This window comes from Somniosus microcephalus, chromosome 11 (assembly GCF_052327205.1).
Source record: "Somniosus microcephalus isolate GS21.2 chromosome 11, FLI_Smic_1.0, whole genome shotgun sequence".
In the NCBI taxonomy this organism is placed as follows: Eukaryota; Metazoa; Chordata; class Chondrichthyes; order Squaliformes; family Somniosidae; genus Somniosus; species Somniosus microcephalus.
In genome coordinates, this window is record NC_140997.1 from 234,861,753 (window position 1) to 234,887,814 (window position 26,062).

At 49.0% G+C, this 26,062-nt stretch overlaps 1 protein-coding gene across 4 annotated transcripts in view; it reads right to left on the minus strand.

Annotated features, from left to right (window-relative positions):
* The window catches only part of cfap100 (cilia and flagella associated protein 100), an 84,136-nt gene that overhangs the window by 36,168 nt on the left and 21,906 nt on the right, over positions 1-26,062 (minus strand). For all 4 annotated transcript variants that reach the window (XM_086002155.1, XM_086002154.1, XM_086002157.1 and 1 more), the window contains 3 exons: positions 23,956-24,056; positions 18,679-18,874; positions 13,870-13,937 (listed from right to left, as the gene is read on the minus strand). In XM_086002155.1, coding sequence (XP_085858281.1) covers positions 13,870-13,937; positions 18,679-18,874; positions 23,956-24,056 — 365 coding nt within the window. The remainder of the gene's footprint in view (positions 1-13,869; positions 13,938-18,678; positions 18,875-23,955; positions 24,057-26,062) is intronic.

A 26,062-nucleotide genomic window follows, 5' to 3' on the forward strand; every position in this document is an offset into this window, starting at 1 on the left:
GAAATATTACATTTGGTTCCCTCATCCAAATCGTTGATATATATTGTGAATAGCTGGGGCCCAAGCACTGATCCCTGCGGTACCCCACTAGTCACCGCCTGCCACCCCGAAAAAGACCCATTTATTCCTACTCCCTGTTTCCTGTCCGTTAACCAATAATCAATCCATGCCAGTATATTACCCCCAATCCCATGTGCTTTAATTTTGCACACTAACTGACGTAAGAAAACTACTAGGCACTCGGTCTAAGCGTTAAACAAAGCGTTAATCAACTGTTTTACAACATGGAGGTCTAGTTGTGTCCTTCACTAGTTCCTGTTAAGAATGTCCTGCGCAAGCTGGGCCCATGCCTGAGTATTTATACTCTCCCTGGACAGCACCACCCGCAGGCTGCTCAGTATTATTTCATAAGTCTTTCTTTCATGACTGACTGATTCATGTCACTAACCTTAGTGGGACTTTATCAAAGGCCTTCTGAAAATCCAAATACATCACATCCACTGGTTCTCCCTTATCCTACCAGTTACATCCTCAAAAAACTCCAGTAGGTTTGTCAAACACGATTTCCCTTTCATAAATCCATGTTGACTTTGTCTAATCCCGTTGATATTTTCTAAGTGTCCTGTTATCACATCCTTTATAATAGACTCCAGCATTTTCCCTACTAATGATGTTAGGCTAGCCGGTCTGTAGTTCCCTGTTTTCTCTCTCCCTCCTTTTTTAAATAGTGGGGTTACATTTGCCACCCTCCAATCTGCAGGAACTGTTCCATAATCTATAGAATTTTGGAAGATGACAACCAATTGTGGTAAACCACTGTTATTGTTTTCATTGTTGTTCACTACTGTTATCGTTATTGCACATTGTTACCTCTTGCTCCTCACTGTGTACCAATGCATGCCTCAGCTGGCTCCGCCTACATGACCTGGTATAAAGGTGGCTGCCCGGCAACCCACTTCCTTCTTGGAACCAGTCGTCCACGAGAGGCATGCTCTGTTCTTTAGTTAATAAAAACCTTTTCATTACTTTCCTAATTCATCGCCTTTTATGGAGTAATTGATAAGCGTATCAATTTTATTAACTAAAAGTAAAATGTCCGGAACTGAGCAGCAACAACAGCAGGCGTTGCTGCGAGCCCTCAGACCAGCATGCCTGGACCTCGACCCCCAAGCGACGGGTTCATCTACCAATTTCGAACACTGGCTGAGCTGCTTTGAATCCTTCCTAGAAGCCTCCGCCGTGACATCGGAGGAGAACAAATTAAAAGTCCTGACCGCCCAGGTGAGCCCTCAAGTATATACACTCATCCGGGACGCTACTACGTACACGGCGGCTCTCGACCTGCTAAAAGGGCAATACACGCGCCCAGAGAATACGATTTACGCCAGACACCTCCTGGGATCCCGCAGGCAGCAACCGGGGGAATCGGTAGAGGCATTTTTACGGGCGTTACAGATGCTCTGCGGGGACTGCGACTGTAAGGCGGTAACGGCTGCGGCGCACGCGGAGGGACTTACCTGTGATGCCTTCGTTAAGGGCCTCCAGTCCGACTACTCCCGGCAGAGACTGCTCGAAAGCAAGGAGCTCGACCTGAAGACGGCCGTAGCCCTCGCGCTCTCACTAGATGCGGCCCACCGAAACCTCGAAGCATACGCACGTAACGGGGCCGCGCCATGGTCATCGCGACCTTGGGACATGGGACCGCCGCCCCCGGTACCAACTACTGCAACGATGTCCCGTAACCAGGCCCAAAAATGCTATTTCTGTGGCCAGTTAAAACACCCCAGAGCGCGCTGCCCGGCGAAGACCGCTACCTGCTCTGGCTGCGGGAAGAAAGGCCATTACGCCAACGCCTGCAGAGGGAAACCCGCGAACGCCAGCAGCGCCGCGTGTGAACCGTGGGGGCAGCCATCTTCTCCGCCATTTTGTGCACCTCCGGCCGCGTGGGGATCGGAATCATGGCTGCCGCCATTTTGCCCTCCGCACTCAACCGCCAATTTGTCTCCGGACTCGACCACCGTCTCGTCGGACGACCTTATCAGCTCACTCAGCCATACACTGGCCTCCGTTACGCTGGATCAAGCCCTCCCTCATCATCTGTCCAGGTCGATGATGGACATTACGGTAAACGGCCGCGCCACTACTTGCCTGTTTGACAGCGGGAGCACGGAGAGTTTTATTCACCCCGACACGGTGCGTAGCCACTCCCTCACGGTCCTGCCTATGCGCCATCGGATTTCTATGGCGTCCAAGTCCCATTCAACGGACGTCGGCGGCTACTGTGTGGTGACCCTTTCGGTTAGGGGCACTGAATATAAACATTTTAAACTTCTTGTCCTACCCTGTCTTTGCGCTGCCGTTCTGCTAGGGTTGGATTTTCAGTGCCACCTCAAAAGTGTCACATTGGCATACAGTGGACCCCTTCCCCCACTCTCAGTCTGCAACCAACAGCTTTTAAATCGCCCGCCGCGCACCACTTGCAGCCTTTCCACACTCAAAGTCCCCCACCTCCCTTGTTCGCTAACCTCACCCGCGACTGTAAACCCATCGCTACCAAGAGCAGGCGGTACAGCACCGGGGACAGAGCTTTTATTAGCGCTGAGGTGGAGCGACTCCTGAAGGAGGGCATTATCGAAGGGAGCACCAGCCCATGGCGAGCCCAGGTTGTAGTCGTTAAGACCGCCGATAAACGCCGCCTGGTCATCGACTACAGCCAAACCATAAACCGGTACACCCAGCTGGATGCATACCCCCTTCCCCGCATATCTGATGTGGTCAATCAGATTGCGCAATACAGGGTATTCTCCACCATTGACCTTAAGTCAGCATACCACCAACTCCCTATCCGCCATGAGGACCGCCAGTATACTGCTTTCGAGACAAACGGCCGCCTCTACCACTTCCTTAGGGTCCCCTTTGGCGTCACCAACGGGGTTTCGGTCTTCCAAAGGGAGATGGACCGGATGGTTGACCAGAACGCGCTGCAGGCCACCTTTCCCTATCTGGATAACGTCACCATCTGCGGCCACGACCAGCAGGACCATGACGTTAATCTAGCGAAATTCCTCCCTACGGCCCAACGGCTGAATCTAACATACAATAAAGAGAAATGTATGTTTCACACCACGCGCCTTGCCATCCTCGGCTGCGTAGTGGAGAACGGAGTCATCGGGCCCGACCCCGACAGAATGCGCCCCCTTATGGAGCTCCCCCTCCCCCACTGCCTAAAAGCACTGAAGAGATGCCTGGGGTTTTTCTCTTACTATGCTCAGTGGGTGCCCAACTATGTGGACAAAGCCAGACCCCTCATCAAGTCCACCTCCTTCCCCCTGACATCAGAGGCGGGTGCTGCCTTCACTCTTATCAAGAGTGATATTGCGAAGGCCACAATGCACACAATGGATGAGTCCATCCCTTTCCAAGTGGAGAGCGATGCATCCGACTTCGCCCCAGCTGCAACCCTTAACCAGGCGGGGAGACCCGTGGCCTTTTTCTCAAGGACCCTCCAGGGCCCAGAGATTCGACACTCCTCTGTCGAAAAGGAGGCCCAGGCTATTGTGGAAGCGGTGCGACACTGGAGGCATTACCTGGCCGGAAAACGATTTACCCTTCTCACTGACCAGCGTTCAGTTGCTTTTATGTTCAATAATAAGCAGAGGGGCAAAATCAAGAATGACAAGATCTTGAGGTGGAGAATTGAATTTTCCACCTACAATTACGATATCTTGTACCGGCCCGGGAAACTCAATGAGCCCCCAGATGCTCTATCACGAGGTACATGCGCCAACGCGCAAGTTGATAGACTGCGGACCCTCCACAATGACCTCTGCCACCCCGGGGTCACCAGATTCTGCCACTTCATTAAGTCCCGCAACCTGCCCTACTCCATCGAGGAGGTCAGAACAATGACCAGGAACTGCCAAATCTGTGCCGAATGCAAACCGCATTTTTATAGGCCAGACAGAGCAAGCCTGATCAAGGCCACTCGCCCCTTCGAGCGCTTGAGCATCGACTTTAAGGGCCCCCTCCCTTCCTCTGACCGCAACGTGTACTTCTTCAACATTGTTGATGAGTACTCCCGTTTCCCGTTTGCCATCCCTTGCCCAGACATGACCAGTACCACGGTCATCAAATGTCTGAATGACCTCTTCGCCTTGTTCGGCTTCCCCAGCTATATACATAGCGACCGGGGCTCATCTTTCATGAGCGACGAACTTCGTCAGTACCTGCTCGCGAGAGGTATTGCTACGAGCAGGACCACCAGCTACAACCCCCCGGGGAACGGCCAGGTGGAAAGAGAGAACGCGACGGTTTGGAAGGCCGTCCTCTTAGCCTTAAAATCTAAGGGCCTTCCGACCTCTCGCTGGCAGGAGGCCCTCCCTGCGGCGCTCCACTCCATCCGGTCACTGCTTTGTACTGCCACTAATGCCACCCCTCATGAGCAAATGTTCGTTTTCCCCAGGAAGTCCACATCGGGAACCTCGCTACCGACATGGCTGACTTCTCCTGGGCCCATCCTACTGCGGAGGCACGTGAGGACCCATAAAATGGACCCCCTGGTCGAGAGGGTGAACCTCCTACACGCCAACCCTCAGTATGCCTACATGGCATACCCAGACGGGCGGGAGGACACGGTCTCCATACGAGACCTCGCACCCTCGGGCGCCCCTGAATCACCACCGTTACTATCCACCACTTCTCCCAACCCAACCCCTGTAGACGGCATGCCGGAGCCCCAGGACCCTTCGTCGACCACTCAGACACCAGACTCGACGTTGGATACTGCAGCACCGCCGCCGCTGCTACGACGATCAGGACGGCATACAAGGCCTCCTGATAGACTTACCTACACGAACTTTTAGTACACTTCACCCCGCCGGACTCAATTTTAAACAAGGGGTGAATGTGGTAAACCACTGTTATTGTTTTCATTGTTGTTCACTACTGTTATCGTTATTGCACAGTTACCTCTTGCTACTCACTGTGTACCAATGCATGCCTCAGCTGGCTCCGCCTACATGACCTGGTATAAAGGTGGCTGCCCGGCAACCCACTTCCTTCTTGGAACCAGTCGTCCACGAGAGGCATGCTCTGTTCTTTAGTTAATAAAAACCTTTTCATTACTTTCCTAATTCATCGCCTTTTATGGAGTAATTGATAAGCGTATCACCAATGCAGCCACTATTTCCATGGCTACCTCTTTTAGTACTCTGGGATGCAGATTATCAGGCCCTGGGGATTTATCGGCTTTCAGTCCCATTAATTTCTCCAGCACTATTTTTTTTATCAATACTGTTGTGTATGTACCTTTAAGAGAAGAACTGATTCTATACTGCAGTACCGGCAGTGACCACCCCTGTATATAAAGCCATAGCAGGCTTCTGTACGTCAGTCTTGAATTACTCTCTGTTCAGTAAATACCTGTTTTATTGTTCTCCTGCAGTCTGAGTATTATTGATCCTCGGACACTACAAATACTAAATTCCTTTAATTCCTCCTTCTCACTAGACCCTTGGTTCCCTAGCATTTCTGGGAAGTTATTTGTGTCCTCTTCCATGAAGACAGAACCAAAGTATTTGTTTAATTGCTCTGCCATTTCCTTGTTCCCCATTATAAATTCTCCCGTTCCTGACTGTAAGGGACCTACATTTGTCTTCACTAATCTTTTTCTTCTTACATACTTGTACAAGCTTTCACAATCCGCTTTTATGTTCCTTGCAAGCTTACTCTCATACTCTATTTTTCCCCACTTAATCAATCTCTTGGTCCTTTTTTGCTGAACTCTAAACTGCTCCCAATCCCCAGGCTTGCTACTTTTTCTGGCCACTTTATATGACTCCTCTTTGGATCTAATACTATCCTTGATTTCTTTTGTTAGCCATGGTTGGGCCGCTTTTCCTTTTGTGTTTTTGCGCCAGAAAGGAATGTATAACTGTTGCAATTTATGCATCCGTTCCTTAAATGTTAGCCATTGCCTATCCACTGTCATGCATTTTAATGAAGCTCCCCAATCTATCACAGCCAACTCACTCCTCATACCTTCGTAGTTTCCTTTGTTTAGATTTAGGACCCTAGTTTCGGATTGGACTTCTTCACTTTCCACCTTAATGAAGAATTCTATCATGTTATGGTCACTCTTCCCTATAGGACCCCGCTCAACAAGATTATTAATTAACCCCTTCTCATTGCACAATACTCAATCTAGGATAGCCTGTTGCCTAGTTGGCTCCTCAACGTACTGGTTCAAAAAACCATCTCGTACACACTCCGGGAATTCATCCTCCACAGTATTATTGCTAATTTGGTTTGGCCAGTCTATATGTAGATTAAAGTCACCCATGATTACTGTAGTACCCTTGTTACATGCATCTCTAATTTCCTGTTTGATGCCATCCCCTACATTACCACTACTGTTTGGAGGCCTATAGACAACTCCCACCAATGTTTTCTGCCCCTTGGTGCTTCTTAGCTCCACCCAGACTGATTCTACATCTTGATTTTCTGAGCCAATATCCTTTCTCACTATTGCACTGATTTCATCCTTTACTAACAAGGCCACCCCACCTCCTTTTCCTTTTCACCTGTCCTTCCTAAATATCAAATATCCTTGGATATTCAGCTCCCAGCCTTGGTCACCCTGCAGCCGTGTCTCCATAATCGCAATTATATCGTATCCGTTTACATCTATTTGTGTTGTTAATTCGTCTACCTTATTACGAATGCTTCATGCATTCAGATACAGTGCCTTTAGATTTGTCTTTTTAACATTTTTAGGCATCTTAACATTTTTTTTGTACTATGGCCCTATTTGTCTTATTACCATGTTTTCTTACCCGGACCCCATTTGTTAGTGCACTCCTTTGTGTGTACGCTCTGTCCCTTCCTGACACTATCTGGTTATCCTTACCCCAATCCCTTTCCTGCACTGCTTCCTTGTCTTTTCTCTTTAGCATTCTAGATTTCTCTCCACCAGGACCCATGTATTTATATAGCGCCTTTAACATAGTAAAATGGTCCAAGGCGCTTCACATGAGTATTAAAAGACAAAAAATTTGACACCGAGCTACAGAAGGAGAAATTAGAGCAGGTGACCAAAGGCTTGGTCAAAGAGGTAGGTTTTAAGGAGCGTCTTAAAGGAGGAAAGAGAGTTTGCGAGGCGGAGAGGTTTAGGGAGGGAATTCCAGAGCTTAGGGCCCAGGCAACAGAAGGCACAGCCACCAATGGTTGAGCGATTGTAATCAGGGATGCTCAAGAGGGCAGAATTAGAGGAGCGCAGATATCTCGGGGGGGTTATGGGGCTGAAGGAGGTTCTTCTTCTTAGGCAGTCCCTGGGAACCGAGGATGACTTGCTTCCACATTAAAAATGAGTTCTCAGGTGACTGATGAGTCCAATGCGGGACCTACAGTCTCTGTCACAGGTGGAGCAGACGGTGGTTGAAGGGGCGGGTGGGTGGGGTGCTTGGATTGATGTGCGCTCCTTGCGCTGCCTGCGCTTGGCTTCCACTTGCTCCCGGCAAAGAGACTTGAGGTATTTGGCGCCTTCCCGGATGCTTCTCCTCCACTTTCTGCGGTCTTGGGTCAGGGATTCCCAGGTGTCGGTGGGGATGTTGCACTTTTTCAAGGAGGCTTTGAGGGTGTCCTTGAAGCGTTTCCTCTGCCCACCTGGGGCTCTCTTGCCGTGTCGGAGCTCCGAGTAGAGCGCTTGTTTTGGGAGTCTTGTATCGGGCATGCGGACAATGTGACCCGTCCATCGGAGCTGATCGAGTGTGGTCAAAGCTTCGATGCTGGGGATGTTGGCCTGAGCAAAAACACTGACGTTGGTGCGCCTATCCTGCCAATGGATTTGCAGGATCTTGCGGAGGCCGCGTTGGTGGTACCTCTCCAGTGCTTTGAGGTACCTGCTGTACATGGTCCATGTCTCTGAGGCATACAGGAGGGCGGGTATCACTACTGCTCTGTAGACCATGAGCTTGGTGTTGGGTTTGAGGTCCTTCAAACACTCTCTTCCTCAGGCGACCGAAGGCTGCACTGACACACTGAAGGCGGTGCTGGACTTCGTCATCGACGTCTGCCCTTGTTTACAGTAGGCTCCCAAGGTATGGAAAGTGGTCCACATTGTCCAAGGCCTTGTTATGGATTTTGATAATCGGGGGGCAGTACTGTGTGGCGGGGGCAGGTTGGTAGAGGACCTTTGTCTTACGGATGTTTAGTGTAAAGCCTATGCTCTCGTACACTTCGGTGAAGGTGTTGACGATGGTTTGGAGTTCGACCTCTGAGTGAGCGCAGACACAAGCGTTGTCTGCATACTGTAATTTGACGACAGAGGAAGGGGCGACCTTAGATCTGGACTGGAGGTGACGGAGGTTGAACAGTTTCCCGTTTGTTCTGTAAATTAGCTCCACTCCAGCGGGGAGCTTACTGAGGGTGAGATGGAGCATTGCCGCAAGGAAGGTCGAGAAGAGCGTTGGTGCGATGACACAGCCTTGCTTGACCCCGGTCCGTACATGAATTGGGTCTGTGGTGGAACCGTTGGTCAGGATCACGGCTTGCATGTCGTCGTGAAGCAGGCAGAGGATGGTGACAAACTTTTGAGGGCAGCCGAATTTGAGGAGGACACTCCATAATCCCTCACGGTTGACTGTGTCGAAGGCCTTTGTGAGATCAAAGAAGGCCATGTACAGCGGTTGGTGCTGTTCCCTGCATTTCTCTTGTAATTGACGTGCGGTGAAGATCGTGCCCATTGTGCCCCTTAGTGGGCGGAATCGGCATTGCGACTCTGGGAGGAGCTCTTCAGCCATCGGTTTTAATCCTGAAGGAGATTACAGAGATAGGGAGGGGCGAGGGCCATGGAGGGATTTGAAACCAAGGATGAGAATTTTGAAATCGAGGCGTTGCTTAACCGGGGGCCAATGTAGGTCAGCGAGCACAGGGGTGATGGGTGAACGGGACTGGGTGCGGTTGAGGATACGGGCAGCCGAGTTTTGGATGACCTCAAGTTTACGTAGGGTAGAATGTGCGAGGCCGGCCAGGAGTACGTTGGAATAGTCAAGTGTAGAGGTAACAAAGGCATGGATGAGGGTTTCAGCAGCAGATGAGCTGAGGCGGTGCGACGGAGGTGGCAATAGGCGGTCTTTGTTATGCTGCGGATATGTGGTCGGAAGCTCATTTCAGAGTCAAATATGACACCAAGGTTGCGAACAGTGTGGTTCAGCCTCAGACAGATGTTGGGGAGAGGGATGGAGTCAGTGGCTAGGGAACGGAGTTTGTGGCAGGGACCGGAAACAATGGCTTTGGTCTTCCCAATATTTAATTGGAGAAAATTTCTGCTCATCCAGGAATGGATGTCGGACAAGCAGTCTGACAATTTAGAGACCGTGGAGGGGTTGAGAGAAGTGGTGGTGAGGTAGAGCTGGGTGTCGTCAGCGTACATGTGGAAACTGACGCTGTGTATTTAGATAATGTTACCAAGGGGCAACATGTAGATGAGAAATAGGAGGGGCCAAGGATAGATCCTTGGGGGACACCAGAGGTAACAATGCTCGAGCGGGAAGAGAAGCCGTTGCAGGTGATTCTCTGGCTACGATTAGATAGATAAGAATGGAACCAGGCGAGTGCAGCCCCACCCAGCTGGACGATGGTGGAGAGGCGCTGGAGAAGGATGGAGTGCTCAACCGTGTCAAAGGCTGCAGACAAGTCAAGAAGGACGAGGAGGGATAGTTTTTACTTGTCACAGTCACAAAGGATGTTTTTTGTGACTTTGGTGAGAGCCACTTCGGTACTGTGGCAAGGGCAGAAACCTGATTGGAGGGATTCAAACATGGAATTGCAGGAAAGATGGGCACGGATTTGGAAGGCGACAACAGGTTCAAGGACTTTGGAGAGGAAAGGGAGGTTGGAGATGGGGCGGTAGTTTGCAAGGATGGAGGGGTGAAGGGTTGGTTTTTGAGAGGGGTGATGACAGCAGATTTGAGGGCGTGGGGGACAGTACCTGAGGAGAGAGAACTGTTAATGTCAGCCAACAGGGGAGCCAGAAAAGGAAGTTGGGTGGTCAGCAGTTTGATGGGAATAGGATCAAGGGAGCAGGAGGTGGGTCTCATGGACAAGATGAGCGGGGAGAGGGCATGAGGGGAGATTGAAGAGAAACTGGAGAAAGATGCGAGTTCAGGGCTAGGGCAGGGGGGAACCTTAGAGGAAGTTTGACCCAGTGGGCTAGGGGAAGGAAGGGAAAGTAGCAGAGGCAGCTGAACGGATGGTCTCAATCTTAGAGTAAAAGAAATCCATGAGCTCCTCACACTTGCTGTCAGAGGTGAGGGTGGAGGAGACAGGGGAGAGGGGTTTAAGAAGACGGTTAGCAGTGGAGAATAGGAGCCGGGGTTTATCTTTGCATTCCAGAATGATTCTGGAATAGTGAGCAATTTTGGCAGACGAGGGCAGGACTCAATAATGCTTTATGTGGTCCAGCCAGATCTGGTGGTGAATGGCTAATCCAGTTGTCTGCCAATTCCGTTCAAGTCTGCGTCCCTTGGACCCAAGGGAGTGAAGATGAGAGTCATACCGGGGGAACGGCCAGGGTGAGAGAGGGTAATTGTTTCAATAGGAACTAGGGCATCAAAGATAGTGGTGAGGGGGTGATTGAGCAGATCGGTAGCTGCAGAAATGTCCTGGTGAATGGAGGGCCAAAGGCTGGAGAGTTGGGGTTTCATAAGTGCAGTTGTAAGAGAGTTGGGAGAGAGTTTTTTCCAGGGGCGGACACAGAAGGAATTAGGGATGGTGGTGGGGGTGGGTGGAAGGGGGATGTGGGTGGAGAGCGATACGAGGAAGTGGTCAGAGATGGCCTTATCTGCGATTGACTCGATGGGAGTAGCGAGGCCATGAGAGATGGCAAGCTCGAGGGGGTGGCCGTGAATATGGGTTGGGGAGTTTACATGGAGGGAGAGATTAAGGGAGGATAGGAGGCTAGTGAACTCAGAGGAGAGAGAGCGTGATGAATTGAGATGGAGGTTGAAATCACTGAGGATGAGAAGTCGTTCGGTGCAGAGGCTGAGGGAGGAGAGCAGTGAAGATATCTCGGTAATAAATTTTTATGGTGCTTGGGTGGGCGGTAGAGAACAAGAATTTTAAATGAGAGGTGAGGGGGGTGGAATAAGCTGAGATGCTCAAAGGAGGAGAGAGTGCCGGAGGAGTAGGGGGACAGGCCAAGGGGTGATTTGGTGATGAGAGTCACACCGCCACCACGGCGGTCTGAGTGGGGCAAGTGGTGGAAGGTATAGCCAGGCGGGGAGGCTTCATTTAAGGGCAAGGTGTCATCACCCCTCAGCCAAGTTTCTATCAGGGCCATGATGTCGATGCAATCATCCACGATAAGCTCATGGATGGCAAGGGCCTTGTTCACAAGTGAACGGACATTCTGGAGGGAGATGCGGAGAGGGTTGGTGATGGCTGACCCACTGCCAGCGTCCACAGGGTCAGCGCTGGGGGGGGTGGGGGGGGGGGATGAGTTGGATGGGGAGGAGATTGGCAAGAATTGCCCCCAGTGAGCACGCTGGGCGGGTAGGTTGGTGAGAGAGTAGGATGGGACAGTTGGGGTTGCAGCTTGTAAGGCGGCAGTGACGAGTGCCTCGATGGGCCTTTCATACGATGCCAAGAAAGGCACAGAGGGAAGCTGTAGGTTTATCTAAGAGGGAGTCAAGCCTGGGACGGTGGCAGGAGTTGGAGGTCAAAGAGTAATGAAGGATTGGAGTAGGGATTTGGGAGGGCAGAGTATCCAAGAGAGGAGAGATGGAAGGCGACATGACAGGAGAGAGCGGTCAGGGAGGGATAGAGAGAGAAAAGGAAAATAGGGGGAAAAAGTGGAAAAGTATTGAATGGCTCGTGTCTGGAGCGGCAGCCAAAGTGCACACACGCATGGACACAGGAAAAGCTCAGGTTACATAGGCCTGTTTAAACGTAGTAATTAATGGAATACATATTTCCTGGTAGCAGGGAATAGGTAGGAGACAATAGTAGGGAGACCAGGTCAAAGTCAGAGGTCCCATGGTAGGCCATAGCCGACGTAAGCAAAAGGGAATGGGATATATACTTGAAAAAGGAAAAAGATAGGGCTATGCATAAAGAGAAGGGGAGTGGTGCTAATTGGAGAGCTCTACCAAAGAGCCAGCACAGGCACGATGGGCCGAATGGCCTCCTTCTGTGCTGTATCGTTCTATGAGTTGCAATATAAATAATAACAACTTGCATTTATATTAACATAGTCCTAAGGAGCTTCACAGGAACATTATGAAGTAAAATTTGACACCGAGCCACATGAGATATTAGGACAGGTGACCAAAAGCTTGGTCAAAGGGTCGGTTTTAAGGAGCATCTTAAAGGAGGAAAGAGAGGTAGCGAGGCGGAGAGGTTTAGGGAGGGAATTATAGAGCTTAGGGCCCAGGCTGGCAATGGTGGAGTGATGGAAATCGGGGATGTGCAAGAGGCCAGAATCGGAGGAGCAGAGAGGGCTTGGAGGCTTGTAGATTTGGAGGCGGTTACAGAGATAGGGAGGGGCGAGGCCATGGAGGGATTTGAGAACAAGGATGAGAATTAAAATGTTTTAATATAGGTGCGACGAGTCTTGATTTCAACGCAGTGGGGATACAGCAAGCGGGAAGACATTACAGGACGAGGATGTTTGGAGCTTGTGAGGAACAAAGAGCAAAGGAGGATGGATTAAATAGACTGTGACGAGGGAGAGCGAGGTCAGAAACATAAGAAATAGGAGCAGGATATGGCCATTTGGCCCCTCAAGCCTGCTCCGCCACACGGCCCTTCGAGCCTGCTCCACCATTTGGCCCCTCGAGCCTGCTCCACCACACGGCCCGTCCAGCCTGCTCCACCATTTGGCCCCTCGAGCCTGCTCCACCACACGGCCCCTCGAGCCTGCTCCACCATTCGGCCCCTCGAGCCTGCTCCACCACACGGCCCGTCCAGCCTGCTCCGCCATTTGGCCCCTTGAGCCTGCTCCACCATTTGGCCCCTCGAGCCTGCTCCACCACACGGCCCCTCGAGCCTGCTCCACCACACGGCCCCTCGAGCCTGCTCCGCCACACGGCCCCTCGAGCCTGCTCCACCATTCGGCCCCTCGAGCCTGCCCTGCCATTTGGCCCCTCGAGCCTGCTCCACCACACGGCCCCTCGAGTCTGCTCCGCCACACGGCCCCCCGAGCCTGCTCCGCCACACGGCCCTTCGAGCCTGCTCCACCATTTGGCCCCTCGAGCCTGCTCCACCACACGGCCCCTCAAGCCTGCTCCGCCACACGGCCCCTCAAGCCTGCTCCGCCACACGGCCCTTCGAGCCTGCTCCACCATTTGGCCCCTCGAGCCTGCTCCACCACACGGCCCGTCCAGCATGCTCCGCCATTTGGCCCCTTGAGCCTGCTCCACCATTTGGCCCCTCGAGCCTGCTCCACCACACGGCCCCTCGAGCCTGCTCCACCATTCGGCCCCTCGAGCCTGCTCCGCTACACGGCCCCTCGAGCCTGCTCCGCCACACGGCCCCCCGAGCCTGCTCCACCACGCGGCCCCTCGAGCCTGCTCCGCCACACGGCCCCCCGAGCCTGCTCCACCGCACGGCCCCTCGAGCCTGCTCCGCCATTCAATAATATCATGGCTGATCTTCTACCTCAACTCCACCTTCTTGCACTATCCCCATATCCCTTGATTCCCTTAATATTCAAAAATCTATCGGAAGAGGAGAAACTGGCACAACTGGTACACGAAGGCAAGGGGGTCAAAGGCGAGAGTGGGAAACAAAATAAGCTGGCAAAACGGAGACAGAACTGGAAGCCGTTAACTAAGATAAATATTACTATTTCTATAATAATTAGACAGTTACCTGAAGGATAAACATCTCCCTTTTCTTGTTGATGTAATCATTCAAGGTTTCTTTTTCAATATGGCGATCTGAAATGAAGGAAAATTATAAACTGATCTAGCGAGAGAGAGAGAGAGAGAGAGAGAGAGAGTGGTCGCTTTATATCGCACACTTATTTCGATTTACCTCACCATCTCTTTGTAAATTTCTCCCTGCCTCTCCTGAATACAGAACAGTAACTACACTTAGAATCATAGTACAGCACCGAAGGAGGCCATTCGGCCCATCGTGCCTGTGCCGGCTCTTTGGTAGAGCTCTCCAATTAGTCCCACTCCCCTGCTCTTTCCTCATAGCCCCGCAAAAACACATTCAGTGGACGTGAAGCCATTTGGGATGTTGAAAGGACATGTTAAGGTGCTGTGTAATTGTAAGCTCTTTCTTTTTTGAAGAAACGGGACTCCCTCACCTGGTCAACAGACACCTTCATAAACTGCACAAGTGGCCACTACTCACTATTAAGATCATCTTCAAATCCATTCATGCCCTACCTCAGTGATCTCCTCCCACTCTACATTGCCTAATACTCCACTCCTCCAGAACCATAGAAGCATAGAACTGTTACAGCACAGAAAGAGGCCATTCGGCCCGTCGAGCCCGTGCCGGCTCTCTGCAGGAGCACTTCAGCCAGTCCCACTCCCCGCCCTTTCCCCGTAGCCCTGCAAATTCTTTTCCTTCAGGTACTTATCCGATTCCCTTTTGAAAGCCATTCCAGATCCTAACCACTCACTGTGTAAAAAAGTTTTTCCTCATGTCGCCTTTGGTTCTTTTGTCAATCATCTTGAATCTCTGTCCTCTGGTTCTCGGCCCTTCCGCCAATGGGAACAGTTTCTCTCTATCTACTCTGTCCAGACCCCTCATGATTTTGAACACCTCTATCAAATCTCCTCTCAACCTTCTCTGCTCCAAGGAGAACAACCCCAGCTTCTCCAGTCTATCCACGTAACTGAAGTCCCTCATCCCTGGAACTATTCTGGTAAATCTCCTCTGCACCCTCTCTAAGGCCTTCACATCCTTCCTAAAGTGCGGTGCCCAGAATTGGACACAATACTCCAGTTGAGGCCGAACCAGTGTTTTGTAAAGGTTCATCATAACTTCTTTGCTTTTGTACTCTATGCCTCTATTTATGAAGCCCAGTATCCAGTATGCATTTTTAACCACTTTCTCAACCTGCCCTGCCACCTTCAACGATTTGTGCCCATAAACCCCAGGTCTCTCTGTTCGTGCACCCTTTAGGATTGTACCCTTTAGTTTATATTGCCTCTCCTCGTTCTTCCTACCAAAATGTATCACTTCGCACTTTTCTGCGTTAAATTTCATCTGCCACGTGTCCGCCCATTCCACCAGCCTGTCTATGTCCTCTTGAAGTCTATCACTCTCCTCCTCACTGTTCACTATACTTCCAAGTTTTGTGTTATCTGCAAATTTTGAAATTGTGCTCTGTACATCCAAGTCTAGTCATTAATATATATCAAGAAAAGCAGTGGTCCTAGTACCGACCCCTGGGGAACACCACTGTGTACCTTCCTCCAGTCCGAAAAACAACCGTTCACCACCACTCTCTGTTTCCTGTCACTTAGCCAATTCCGTATCCATGCTGCCACTGTCCCTTTTATTCCATGGGCTTCAACTTTGCTGGTAAGCCTATTATGTGGCACTTTATCAAATATCTTTTGGAAATCCATGTACACTACATCAACTGCATTGCCCTCATCAACCCTCTCTGTTACCTTGTCAAAAAACTCGATCAAGTTAGTTAAACACAATTTGCCTTTAACAAATCTGTGCTAGCTTTCCTTAATTAATGCATACTTGTCCAAGTGACTGTTAATTTTGTCCTGCATTATCATTTCTAATACCTTCCCCACTACCGAGATTAAACTGACTGGCCTGTAGTTGCTGGGTTTATCTTTACACCCTTTTTTGAACAATGGTGTAACATTTGCAATTCTCCAGTCCTCTGGCACCAGCCCCGTCTCTAAGGAGGATTGGAAGATTATGGCCAGTACTTCTGCAATTTCCACTTTTACTTCCCTCAGCATCCTAAGATGCACCCCATCCGGTCCTAGTGGCTTATTTACTTTAAGCCACAGCCAGCCTTTCTAGTACCTCCTCCTTTTTATCCCATCCAGTATCTCCACTACCTCCTCTTTCACTATGGTCGCGATTTTGTAAATAGGTGCGGGTTGGGAGCGGGTCAGGTTGTTTCCGGCTCCCAGTCCCACCCTCAACTACATCCGGCCCATGGACGTGATTTTACGCTGATTGGCCTTGTTAAGCCCGCCCTGCGGGCTTGCCGGCCAATTAAAAGGAAGCCGGTCAGATGACATCATTTGATGATGCGACATCTGCCGGTTTTCTTAAAGGGACCATGCACAATTTTTCTTTGACAGCTCATTTCTCAGTGTTTGACAGCATTGAGGTGCTGCAAACACTGACAATCACTGTACAAAGGTGAGCTCTTGCACCCAGGCTCTCCAATGACTCCCTCCATAGGCTGGAACAGATAGCAGCTTCAGGTGAGGTTACAGAAGCGATCTGTCACTGGTGAGAGGTTCTCCCAATGAGGTGGGACTAGACATCGATTTCAAAACTTTTTACCTACAGAAAAGTGTAAAAGCATTAAAAATGATTTTCACAACATTTCCTTACCTCTGAAACTCACCGCTGCACCATTGGATCCTTCAACCCCCTTCTGCAGCTGTCTTCAATGTAGAAACACTACAGCAAACTCACAACACGCCACACTTACCTGGCGTGGTGTCCGGACGTCGGGAACCCCGAGGCAGAAGCGGCAAAATTGAAAAAGAGCCTGTTAACAAGTATCAAGTACCTGTTAACAGACAGGTAAGTGGCTTTAATCCTCTTCCCACCGCTAGGTGTCGGGTCCATGCGCAAATCAGGGACCCGACACTTGGGAAAATTGTTTAGAGACAGGTTGACAGCAGGATCGACAAACGATTTTGACCCTTGACCCACCTCCAAGCACGCCCCCTCAGTGCCGATAAAATCACGGCCTATGACTTTGACAGCATCTTCTTCATTGGTGAAGACAGATGCAAAGTACTCATTTAGTACCTCAGCCAGTACTACCTCCATGCATAGGTCTCCATTTTTGTCCCTAATCAGCCCCACCCCTCCTGTTACGACCCGTTTACTATTAATATGCATATAGAAAACATTTGGATTCCCTTTTATGTTAGCTGCTAATCTATTCTCAGACTCTCTCTTTGCCCCTCTTATTTCCTTTTTCACTTCCCCTCTGAACTTTCTATATTCAACCTGGTTCTCACTTGTATTCTCAACCTGACATCTGTCATACGCACCCTTTTTCTGCTTCATCTTACTCTCTATCTCTTTCGTCATCCAGGGAGCTCTGGCTTTAGTTGCCCTACCTTTCCCCCTTGTAGGAATGTACCTCGACTGTACCCGAACCATCTCCTCTTTAAAAGGCAGCCCATTGTTCGATTAGTTTTGCCTGCCAATCTTTGATTCCAATTTACATCCCGGGCCAGATCCATTCTCAACCCACTGAAATTGGCCTGCCTCCAATTAGATATTTTTACTCTGGATTGCTCCCTGTCCTTTTCCATAGCTAATCTAAACCTTATGATACGATGATCACTATTCCCTAAATGTTCACCTACTTAACCCACCTCTTTCCCCAGAACCAGATTCAGCAATGCCTCCTTCCTCATTGGGCCAGAAACGCACTGATCAAGAAAGTTCTCCTAACACACTTCAGAAATTCTTCCCCCTCTCTGCTCTTTACACTATTACTATCCCAGACTATATTAGGATAGTTGATGTCCCCCATTATCACTACTATATATTTCTTGCACCTCTCTAATTTCTCTGCAAATTTGTTCCTCTATATTTTTCCCACTAGTTGGCAGCCTTTAGAATATACCTAGTAGTGTAATGGCACCTCTATTGTTTCTCAACTCTAACCAAATAGATTCTGTCCTTGAGCTCTCCAGGACATCCTCTCTCTCCAGCACTGTAATATTCATTCGATTGTTCCGTCATCCCATTCTCTCTGCTTCACCATCAGTGCCCTCTGAACCCAAGCCCTCAATCCCTCCACCATCCCACCTTTGGAAGTGTTTGATGGGACAGTGTAGAGGGAGCTTTACTCTGTATCTAACCCGTGCTGTACCTGCCCTGGGAGTGTTTGATGGGACAGTGTAGAGGGAGCTTTACTCTGTATCTAACCCGTGCTGTACCTGCCCTGGGAGTGTTTGATGGGACAGTGTAGAGGGAGCTTTACTCTGTATCTAACCCGTGCTGTACCTGCCCCGGGAGTGTTTGAGGGGACAGTGTAGCGGGAGCTTTACTCTGTATCTAACCCGTGCTGTACCTGCCCTGGGAGTGATTGATGGGACAGTGTAGAGGGAGCTTTACTCTGTATCTAACCCGTGCTGTACCTGCCCTGGGAGTGTTTGAGGGGACAGTGTAGAGGAAGCTTTACTCTGTATCTAACCCGTGCTGTACCTGCCCTGGGAGTGTTTGACGGGATAGTGCAGAGGGAGCTTTACTCTGTATCTAACCCGTGCTGTACCTGCCCTGGGAGTGTTTGATGGGGACAGTGTAGAGAGAGCTTTACTCTGTATCTAACCCGTGCTGTACCTGCCCTGGGAGTGTTTGATGGGACAGTGTAGAGGGAGCTTTACTCTGTATCTAACCCCATGCTGTACCTGCCCCGGAAGTGTTTGATTCATTCACTGAAGGTCTAAGCACATAATTCAAGCAATTGGAAAGAAATGGCAGCACCTCTTGTGACTTTGACTTTCCACGACGGGTCACTTTTGAGAGCGGAGAGTTTTTTAATGTTGGCTACATGCTCTGCCTCTGTGTCCTCCTCCTCTGGTTCATCCACCACCTTTTGCAGGCTGCCATACCTCGCGTTCACACGAGCCGTGTACGTGCCCTTCTCGTGAATCTTGAGTTTCTTTTGTTCTTCTTGTTCCTGGAAGCCAGAAGCAAGAAAGGGAAAGGTGGGGGGGAAGGGGACTTAATGATTTAATTCATGACTATCGTAGGCCCCACAAGCCAAGTCAGTTGATGTGCATAGAATGATACAGCACCGTAGGAGTAGATTGGGCCGATACTCTCTGGAGTTTAGAAGAATGAGGAATTGAAACATTGAAACATACAAGATTCTGAGGGGGATTGACAGGGTAGATGCTGAGAGGTTGTTTCCCCTGGCTGGAGAGTCTAGAACCAGGGGTCACAGTCTCAGGATAAGGGGTCAGCCATTTAAGACTGAGATGAGGAGGAATTTCTTCACTCAGAGGGTTGTTTAGGTATTAGTTTGGGATTGATACAGGGCTATGGGGAGAGAGCGAGGCAGCGGGATTAGTTTGGGATTGATCTAATAAAGAGCCAGCAGGCATGATGGGCCGAATGGTCTATTTGTGCACTTTGGTGCTAAAGCCTCCACTTGTCTCTTCGAATATTGACTGACTCCGCTATGACTGACCTGCTATAAGAACTTAAGAAGTAAGAGCTGGAGTAGGACATTTGGCCCTTCGAGCCTGCTCTGCCATTCAATAAGATCATGGCTGATCTTCTACCTCAACTCCACTTTCCTGCACTATCCCCATATCCCTTGATTCCCTTAATATTCAAAAATCGATCAATCTCTGTCTTGAATATACTCAACGACTGAGCCTCCACAGCCCTCTGGGGTAGAGAATTCCAAAGATTCACCACCCTCTGAGTGAAGAAATTTCTCCTCATCTCAGTCCTAAATGGCCGACCCCTTATTCTGAGACTGTGACCCCTGGTTCTAGACTCCCCAGCCAGGGAAACATCCTCCCTGCATCTACCCTGTTGAGCCCTGCAAGAATTGTGTATGTTTCAATGAGATCACCTCTCATTCTTCTAAACTCTAGAGAATATAGGCCTAGTCTACTCAATCTCTCCTCATAGGACAATCCCCCCATCCCAGGAACCAGTCTGGTGAACCTTCGTTGCACTCCCTCTATGGCAAGTATATCCTTCCTTAGGTAAGGAGACCAAAACTGTCCACAATACTCCAGGTGTGGTCTCACCGGGGCCCTATATAATTGCAGTAAGATGTCTTTACTCTTATACTCCAATCCTCTTGTAATAAAGGCCAACATACCATTTGCTTTCCTAATTGTTTGCTGTACCTGCATGTTAACTTTCAGTGATTCGTGTACAAGGACACCCAGGTCCCTCTGAACACCAACATTTCCCAATCTCACACCATTTAAAAAATACTCTGCTTTTCTATTTTTCCTACCAAAGTGGATAACTTCACATTTCTCCACATTATATTCCATTTGCCATGTTCTTGCCCACTCGCTTAGCTTGTCTATATCCCCTTGAAAACTCTTTGGATCCTCCTCACAACTTACATTCTCACTCAGCTTTGTATCATCAGCAAACTTGGATATACAGGTACACTATCCCTTATCCGAAAGCCTTGGGACCAGCTGAGTTTCGGTTTTCGGAATTTTTCGGATTTCAGAAGGTATTTTATAAGACTGGGAAATTTGTCGGGGGTGGGGGTCGGCGGTGGGGTCGGCGGTCGGGGGGGGGGGTGCGGAGAAAAGAATATCGGACGGGCCGCTGCAGCTATCGGACGGGCCGCTGTATTGTTGGGTTCACTCTCCCGGTACCTCCTTCACACTGCCCGGCTCGGCCTGCAATCTCCTACCCAGGAGGGAACTCTGTGACCCTCTGCCCTGCTCAGCGTAAGTCGTGCGCCACTCTGGTCATGTCGTGCGCACGACTTACGCTGAACGAAAAAACTTTCGGTTTTTAGAGGTTTTCGGAAGTTCGGATAAAGGATAGTCTACCTGTATTACATTTGGTCCCCTCGTTCAAATCATTGATGTAGATTGTGAATAGCTGAGGCCCAAGCACTGATCCTTGCGGTACCCCACTAGTTACAGCCTGCCAACCCGAAAATGACCCGTTTATTCCTACTCTCTGTTTTCTGTCCGTCAACCAATCCTCAATCCATGCTAGTATATTACCCCCAATCCCACGAGCCCTAATTTTGTTTAATAACCTCTTGTGTGGCACCTTATCGAATGCATTCTGAAAATCCAAAAACACCACATCTGCTAGTTACAACCTCATAACAGATTCATCAAACATGATTTCCCTTTCATAAATCTGTGTTGACTCTGCCTACACCCTAGTCCACTCCTCTATCACCCCCAGCACCTCTTTCCCTTCGCCCGGCACCTTCCCGTGCAAGCGCAGGAGATGCAACACCTGCCCTTATACCTCCCCCCTTCCCACTGTCCAGGGCCCCAAACACCCCTTCCAGGTGAAACAGCGATTTACTTGTACTTCTTGCAATCTAGTATACTGTATTCGCTGCTCACGATGTAGTCTCCTCTACATTGGGGAGACCAAACGCAGATTGGGTGACTGCTTTGCAGAACACCTCTGTTCAGTCCGTAAGGATGACCCCGAGCTTCCGGTCGCCTGTCATTTTAATTCACCGCCCCATTCCCACTCAGACCTCACCGTACTCGGCTTCTTGCATTGTTCCACGGAAGCTCAGCGTAAGCTCGAGGAACAGCACCTCATCTTCCGATTAGGCACTTTACAGCCTTCCGGACTCAATATTGAGTTCAACAACTTCAGATCATAACCTCGGCCCCCATTACATTTTTACTTATTTTTTATCCACACCTTTGTTTTGGCCCTTTCCCCGCCCTTTTTTTTTCTCTCCCACATGGCAGCTGTCTCCCATTCTGCCAGCGCATTTCACACCTAATCTAGAGCCGTCTTTTGTCTCCACCAGTCCTATCACCATCTCGTCTCGTTTTGAATACCTCTTAATGTCTCTTCTTCTCTTTTGTTCTCTCCCAGCCTGGCCTTCAGTCTTGACAAAAGTTTTGACCCGAAACGTTGACTCTATTTTCTCTCCACGGATGTTGCCTGGCCTGCTGAGTTTTTCCAGCATTTTCTGTTGTTATTTTGACTCTGCCCAATCCTATTATTATTTTCTAAGTGCCCTGTTACCACATCCTTAATAACAGATTCTAGCATTTTCCCTACTACTGATGTCAGGCTAACTGGTCTGTAGTTCCCCATTTTCTCTCTCCCTCCTTTCTTAAAAATAGTGAGACTACATTTCCAACCTTCCAATCCGCAGGGACCATTCCAGAGTCTATGGTATTTTGGAAAATGACAACCAATGCATCCACTATCTCTATAGCCACCTCTTTCAAAACCCTAGGATGTAGGCCATCAGGTCCAGGGGATTTATTGGCTTTCAGTCCCATTAATTTCGCCAGTACTATTTTTTTACTAATACTAATTTCTTTCAGTTCTTCATTTTCGCTAGTGCCTTGGTTCTCTATTATTTCCGGGAAGTTTTTTACGTCTTCTTCTGTGAAGACAGACACAAAGTATTTGTTTCATTTCTGTGCCATTTCCTTATTCCCCATTATAATTTCTCCTGTCTCAGCCTGTAAGGGACCCACATTTACTTTTGGTAATCTTTTCCTTTTTACATACCTATAGAAGCTTTTACAGCTTTTTTTAATGTCTCTCGCTAGTTTAATCTCATTCTATTTTCTCTTCATTATCAATTTCTTGGTCTTCCTTTGTGAATTCTAAAATCCTCCCAATCCTCAGGCTTACTACTCTTTTTGGCAACATTATAAGCCTCTTCCTTTGATCTAATACTATTTTTAACTTCTCTTGTTAGCCACGGTTGGACCACTTTTCCTGTGGGGTTTTTGTGCCTTAAAGAAATGTATATTTCTTGTAAATTATGTATTAATGCTTTAAATACTAGCCATTGCTTGTCTACCGTCATACCTTTTAATGTAGTTCCCCAATCTACCTTGGGCAACTCGCCCCTCGTACCTACGTAGTTTGCTTTGTTTAGATTTAAGACCCTAGTTTCGGATTTAACTAAATCACTTTCAAACTCAATATAAAATTCTATCATATTATGGTCACTCTTCCCTAAAGGCCCCTTTACTACAAGGTTATTATTTAACCCTTTCTCATTGCACAATACTAGATCTAAAATAGCCTGTTCCCTAGTTGGTTCCTCAACATACTGATCTAGAAAACTATCTTGCATACATTCCATGAATTCGTCCTGCAAATTTGGTTTGCCCAGTCTCTATATAGATTAGAGTTCCCCATGATCACTGTATTGCCCTTGTTACATGCGTCTCTAATTTCCTGATTTATACTCTGCCCTACATTACAACTACTGTTTGGGGGCCTATAAACAACTCCCACCAATGTTTTCTGCCCCTTGCTGTTTCTTAGCTCCACCAAACTGATTTCACTTCTTGATTTTCGAGCTAAGATCCTTTCTCACTACTGTCTTTATCCCATCCTTTATTATCAGGGCTACCCCGCCTCCTTTTCCATTTTGCCTATCTCTTCTAAAAGTTAAGTATCCTGGAATATTTAGTTCCCAACCTTGGTCACTTTGCAACCACATCTCTGTAATGGCTATTAGATCAAAGCTGTTCATTTCTATCTGCGCTATTAATTCATGTACAGTATTTTGTTGTGAATGATTCGCGCATTCAGATATAGTGCCTTTAGCTTTGACTTATTTCTATTTTTCCCTGATGTCACTTTAGTCACTGATGCCTTATTACCTTTGTTACTCTCTCTGTCCCTTCCTGACCCACTCTGCTTATTTTTACCCAAAACTCTGCTCTGCTCTAGAGCCTTGACATTTCTCTCGCTGCTTTTAAATTTACTCTTTCCTGAATCCTCCCACCCATGCACCCCCCACTTCATTCGTTTAAAGTCCTGTCTATTGCCCTAGTTATTCGATTCGCCAGGACACTGGTCCCAGCCCAGTTTATGTGGTGCCCGTCCCAATGGAACAGCTCCCTCTTTCCCCAGTACTGGTGCCAGGGCCCCATGAACTGAAAGCCCTTCCTCCCACACCACTCGGAGCCACACATTTAAACCTCAAATCTGTTTGACTGACCCACGATGTATCTACAGCATTACTGGGTTTTAATCTTTCCGAAATTGTTTAGCAAAAGTTGTCTTGCAGGAGGGATTAAATATTACCTTTTTCCTCTGCTCCCTCTCAATATCTCGAAGGACAAAGATATCACAATCACGAGGCACCTTGAAAGGGTTGCGTCTCATGTTCTGCAATTCACTGCATGCTATGGAGCAGAACAGAAAGAGTTTTGTTTTCTGCAGTACATTATTCACATTCCTTTCTTTTCTGTCCCTTGCTGTAGCCCACGAAAGAAAGAACTTGCATTTCTATAGCGCCTTTCACAACCTCAGCATGTCCTCAAGCATCTGAGCACTTTACAGCCAATGAAGTACTTTTGAAGTGTAGTCACTGTTGTAATGTAGGAAACACGGCAGCCAATTGCACACAGCAAGCTCCCATAGACAGCAATGTGATAATGAGCAGGTAATCCGTTTCTCAGTGATGTTGGTTGAGGGATAAATATTGAGCAGGACATCGGGGAGAACTCCCCTGCTCTTCTTCAAAATAGTGGCTGTGGGATCTTTTACATCCACCCGAGGGGGCAGACGGGGCCCTCGGTTTAATATCTCATCCGGGAGACGGCCATTCCGACAGTGCAGCGCTCCCTCAGTACTGCACCGGAGTGTCATGAGGGCGAGCTTTGATGTCTTGCTCCAAGCCATGCCATCACTGTGGGGTCGAGTGTAGACAATGCACAGCATTTGGGACCCCTTCTGGGACCAGAGTTGATTCCAGCCAATTGATGGAATGAAAGCGTGTTCAGTCTGCTTGGCATGAAGGCCTGTGTGAAGTAGGAAGTCTCAACCTTGTTTCAAGGCCCCTAGAACAGATCATATAGACCCCCAGGATGGGTTTTGTGGGAATTGGAAAAGTGTAGTCAGGGTGCTTTTCAGAGACTGAGATAATGTAGAGGAAGCTCACCCTGTCTCTAACACTGATGGGAGTGTTTGATGGGGCAGTGTAGAGGGAGCTTAACTCTGTATCTAACCCGTGCTGTACCTGCCCTGGGAGTGTTTGATGGGACAGTGTAGAGGGAGCTTAACTCTGTATCTAACCCGTGCTGTACCTGCCCTGGGAGTGTTTGATGGGACAGTGTAGAGGGAGCTTAACTCTGTATCTAACCCGTGCTGTACCTGCCCTGGGAGTGTTTGATGGGACGGTGTAGAGGGAGCTTTACTCTGTATCTAACCCGTGCTGTACCTGCCCTGGGAGTGTTTGATGGGACAGTGTAGAGGGAGCTTTACTCTGTATCTAACCCGTGCTGTACCTGCCCTGGGAGCGTTTGATGGGACAGTGTAGAGGGAGCTTTACTCTGTATCTAAACCGTGCTGTACCTGCCCTGGGAGTGTTTGATGGGACAGTGTAGAGGGAGCTTTACTCTGTATCTAAACCGTGCCCTGGGAGTGTGTGATGGGACAGTGTAGAGGGAGCTTTACTCTGTATCTAACCCGTGCTGTACCTGCCCCAGGAGTGTTTGATGGGACAGTGTAGAGGGAGCTTTACTCTGTATCTAACCCGTGCTGTACCTGCCCTGGGAGTGTTTGATGGGACAGTGTAGAGGGAGCTTTACTCTGTATCTAACCTGTGCTGTACCTGCCCCGAGAGTGTTTGATGGGACAGTGTAGAGGGAGATTTACTCTGTATCTAACCCGTGCTGTACCTGCCCCGAGAGTGTTTGATGGGACAGTGTAGAGGGAGCTTTACTCTGTATCTAACCCGTGCTGTACCTGCCCCGAGAGTGTTTGATGGGACAGTGTAGAGGGAGATTTACTCTGTATCTAACCCGTGCTGTACCTGCCCCGAGAGTGTTTGATGGGACAGTGTAGAGGGAGCTTTACTCTGTATCTAACCCGTGCTGTACCTGCCCCGAGAGTGTTTGATGGGACAGTGTAGAGGGAGCTTTACTCTGTATCTAACCCGTGCTGTACCTGCCCCGGGAGTGTTTGATGGGACAGAGTTTTACTCTGTATTTGGATAGTGAGCCAGTGAAGCAGTGACCATGTCTCAGGGTATATGGGATCAGGTGGGGAGAACCCAGGATGGTTTTCAGTGCATCGTAACAGGATGGAAAGGCGCTCGTTAATCCTGTGACACTATCCAATACAATGCCGGCATGAGATCGCAAAGTTTTGATTGTTGGGATCTTCAGTTTCCTGATGGTGAGCTGCC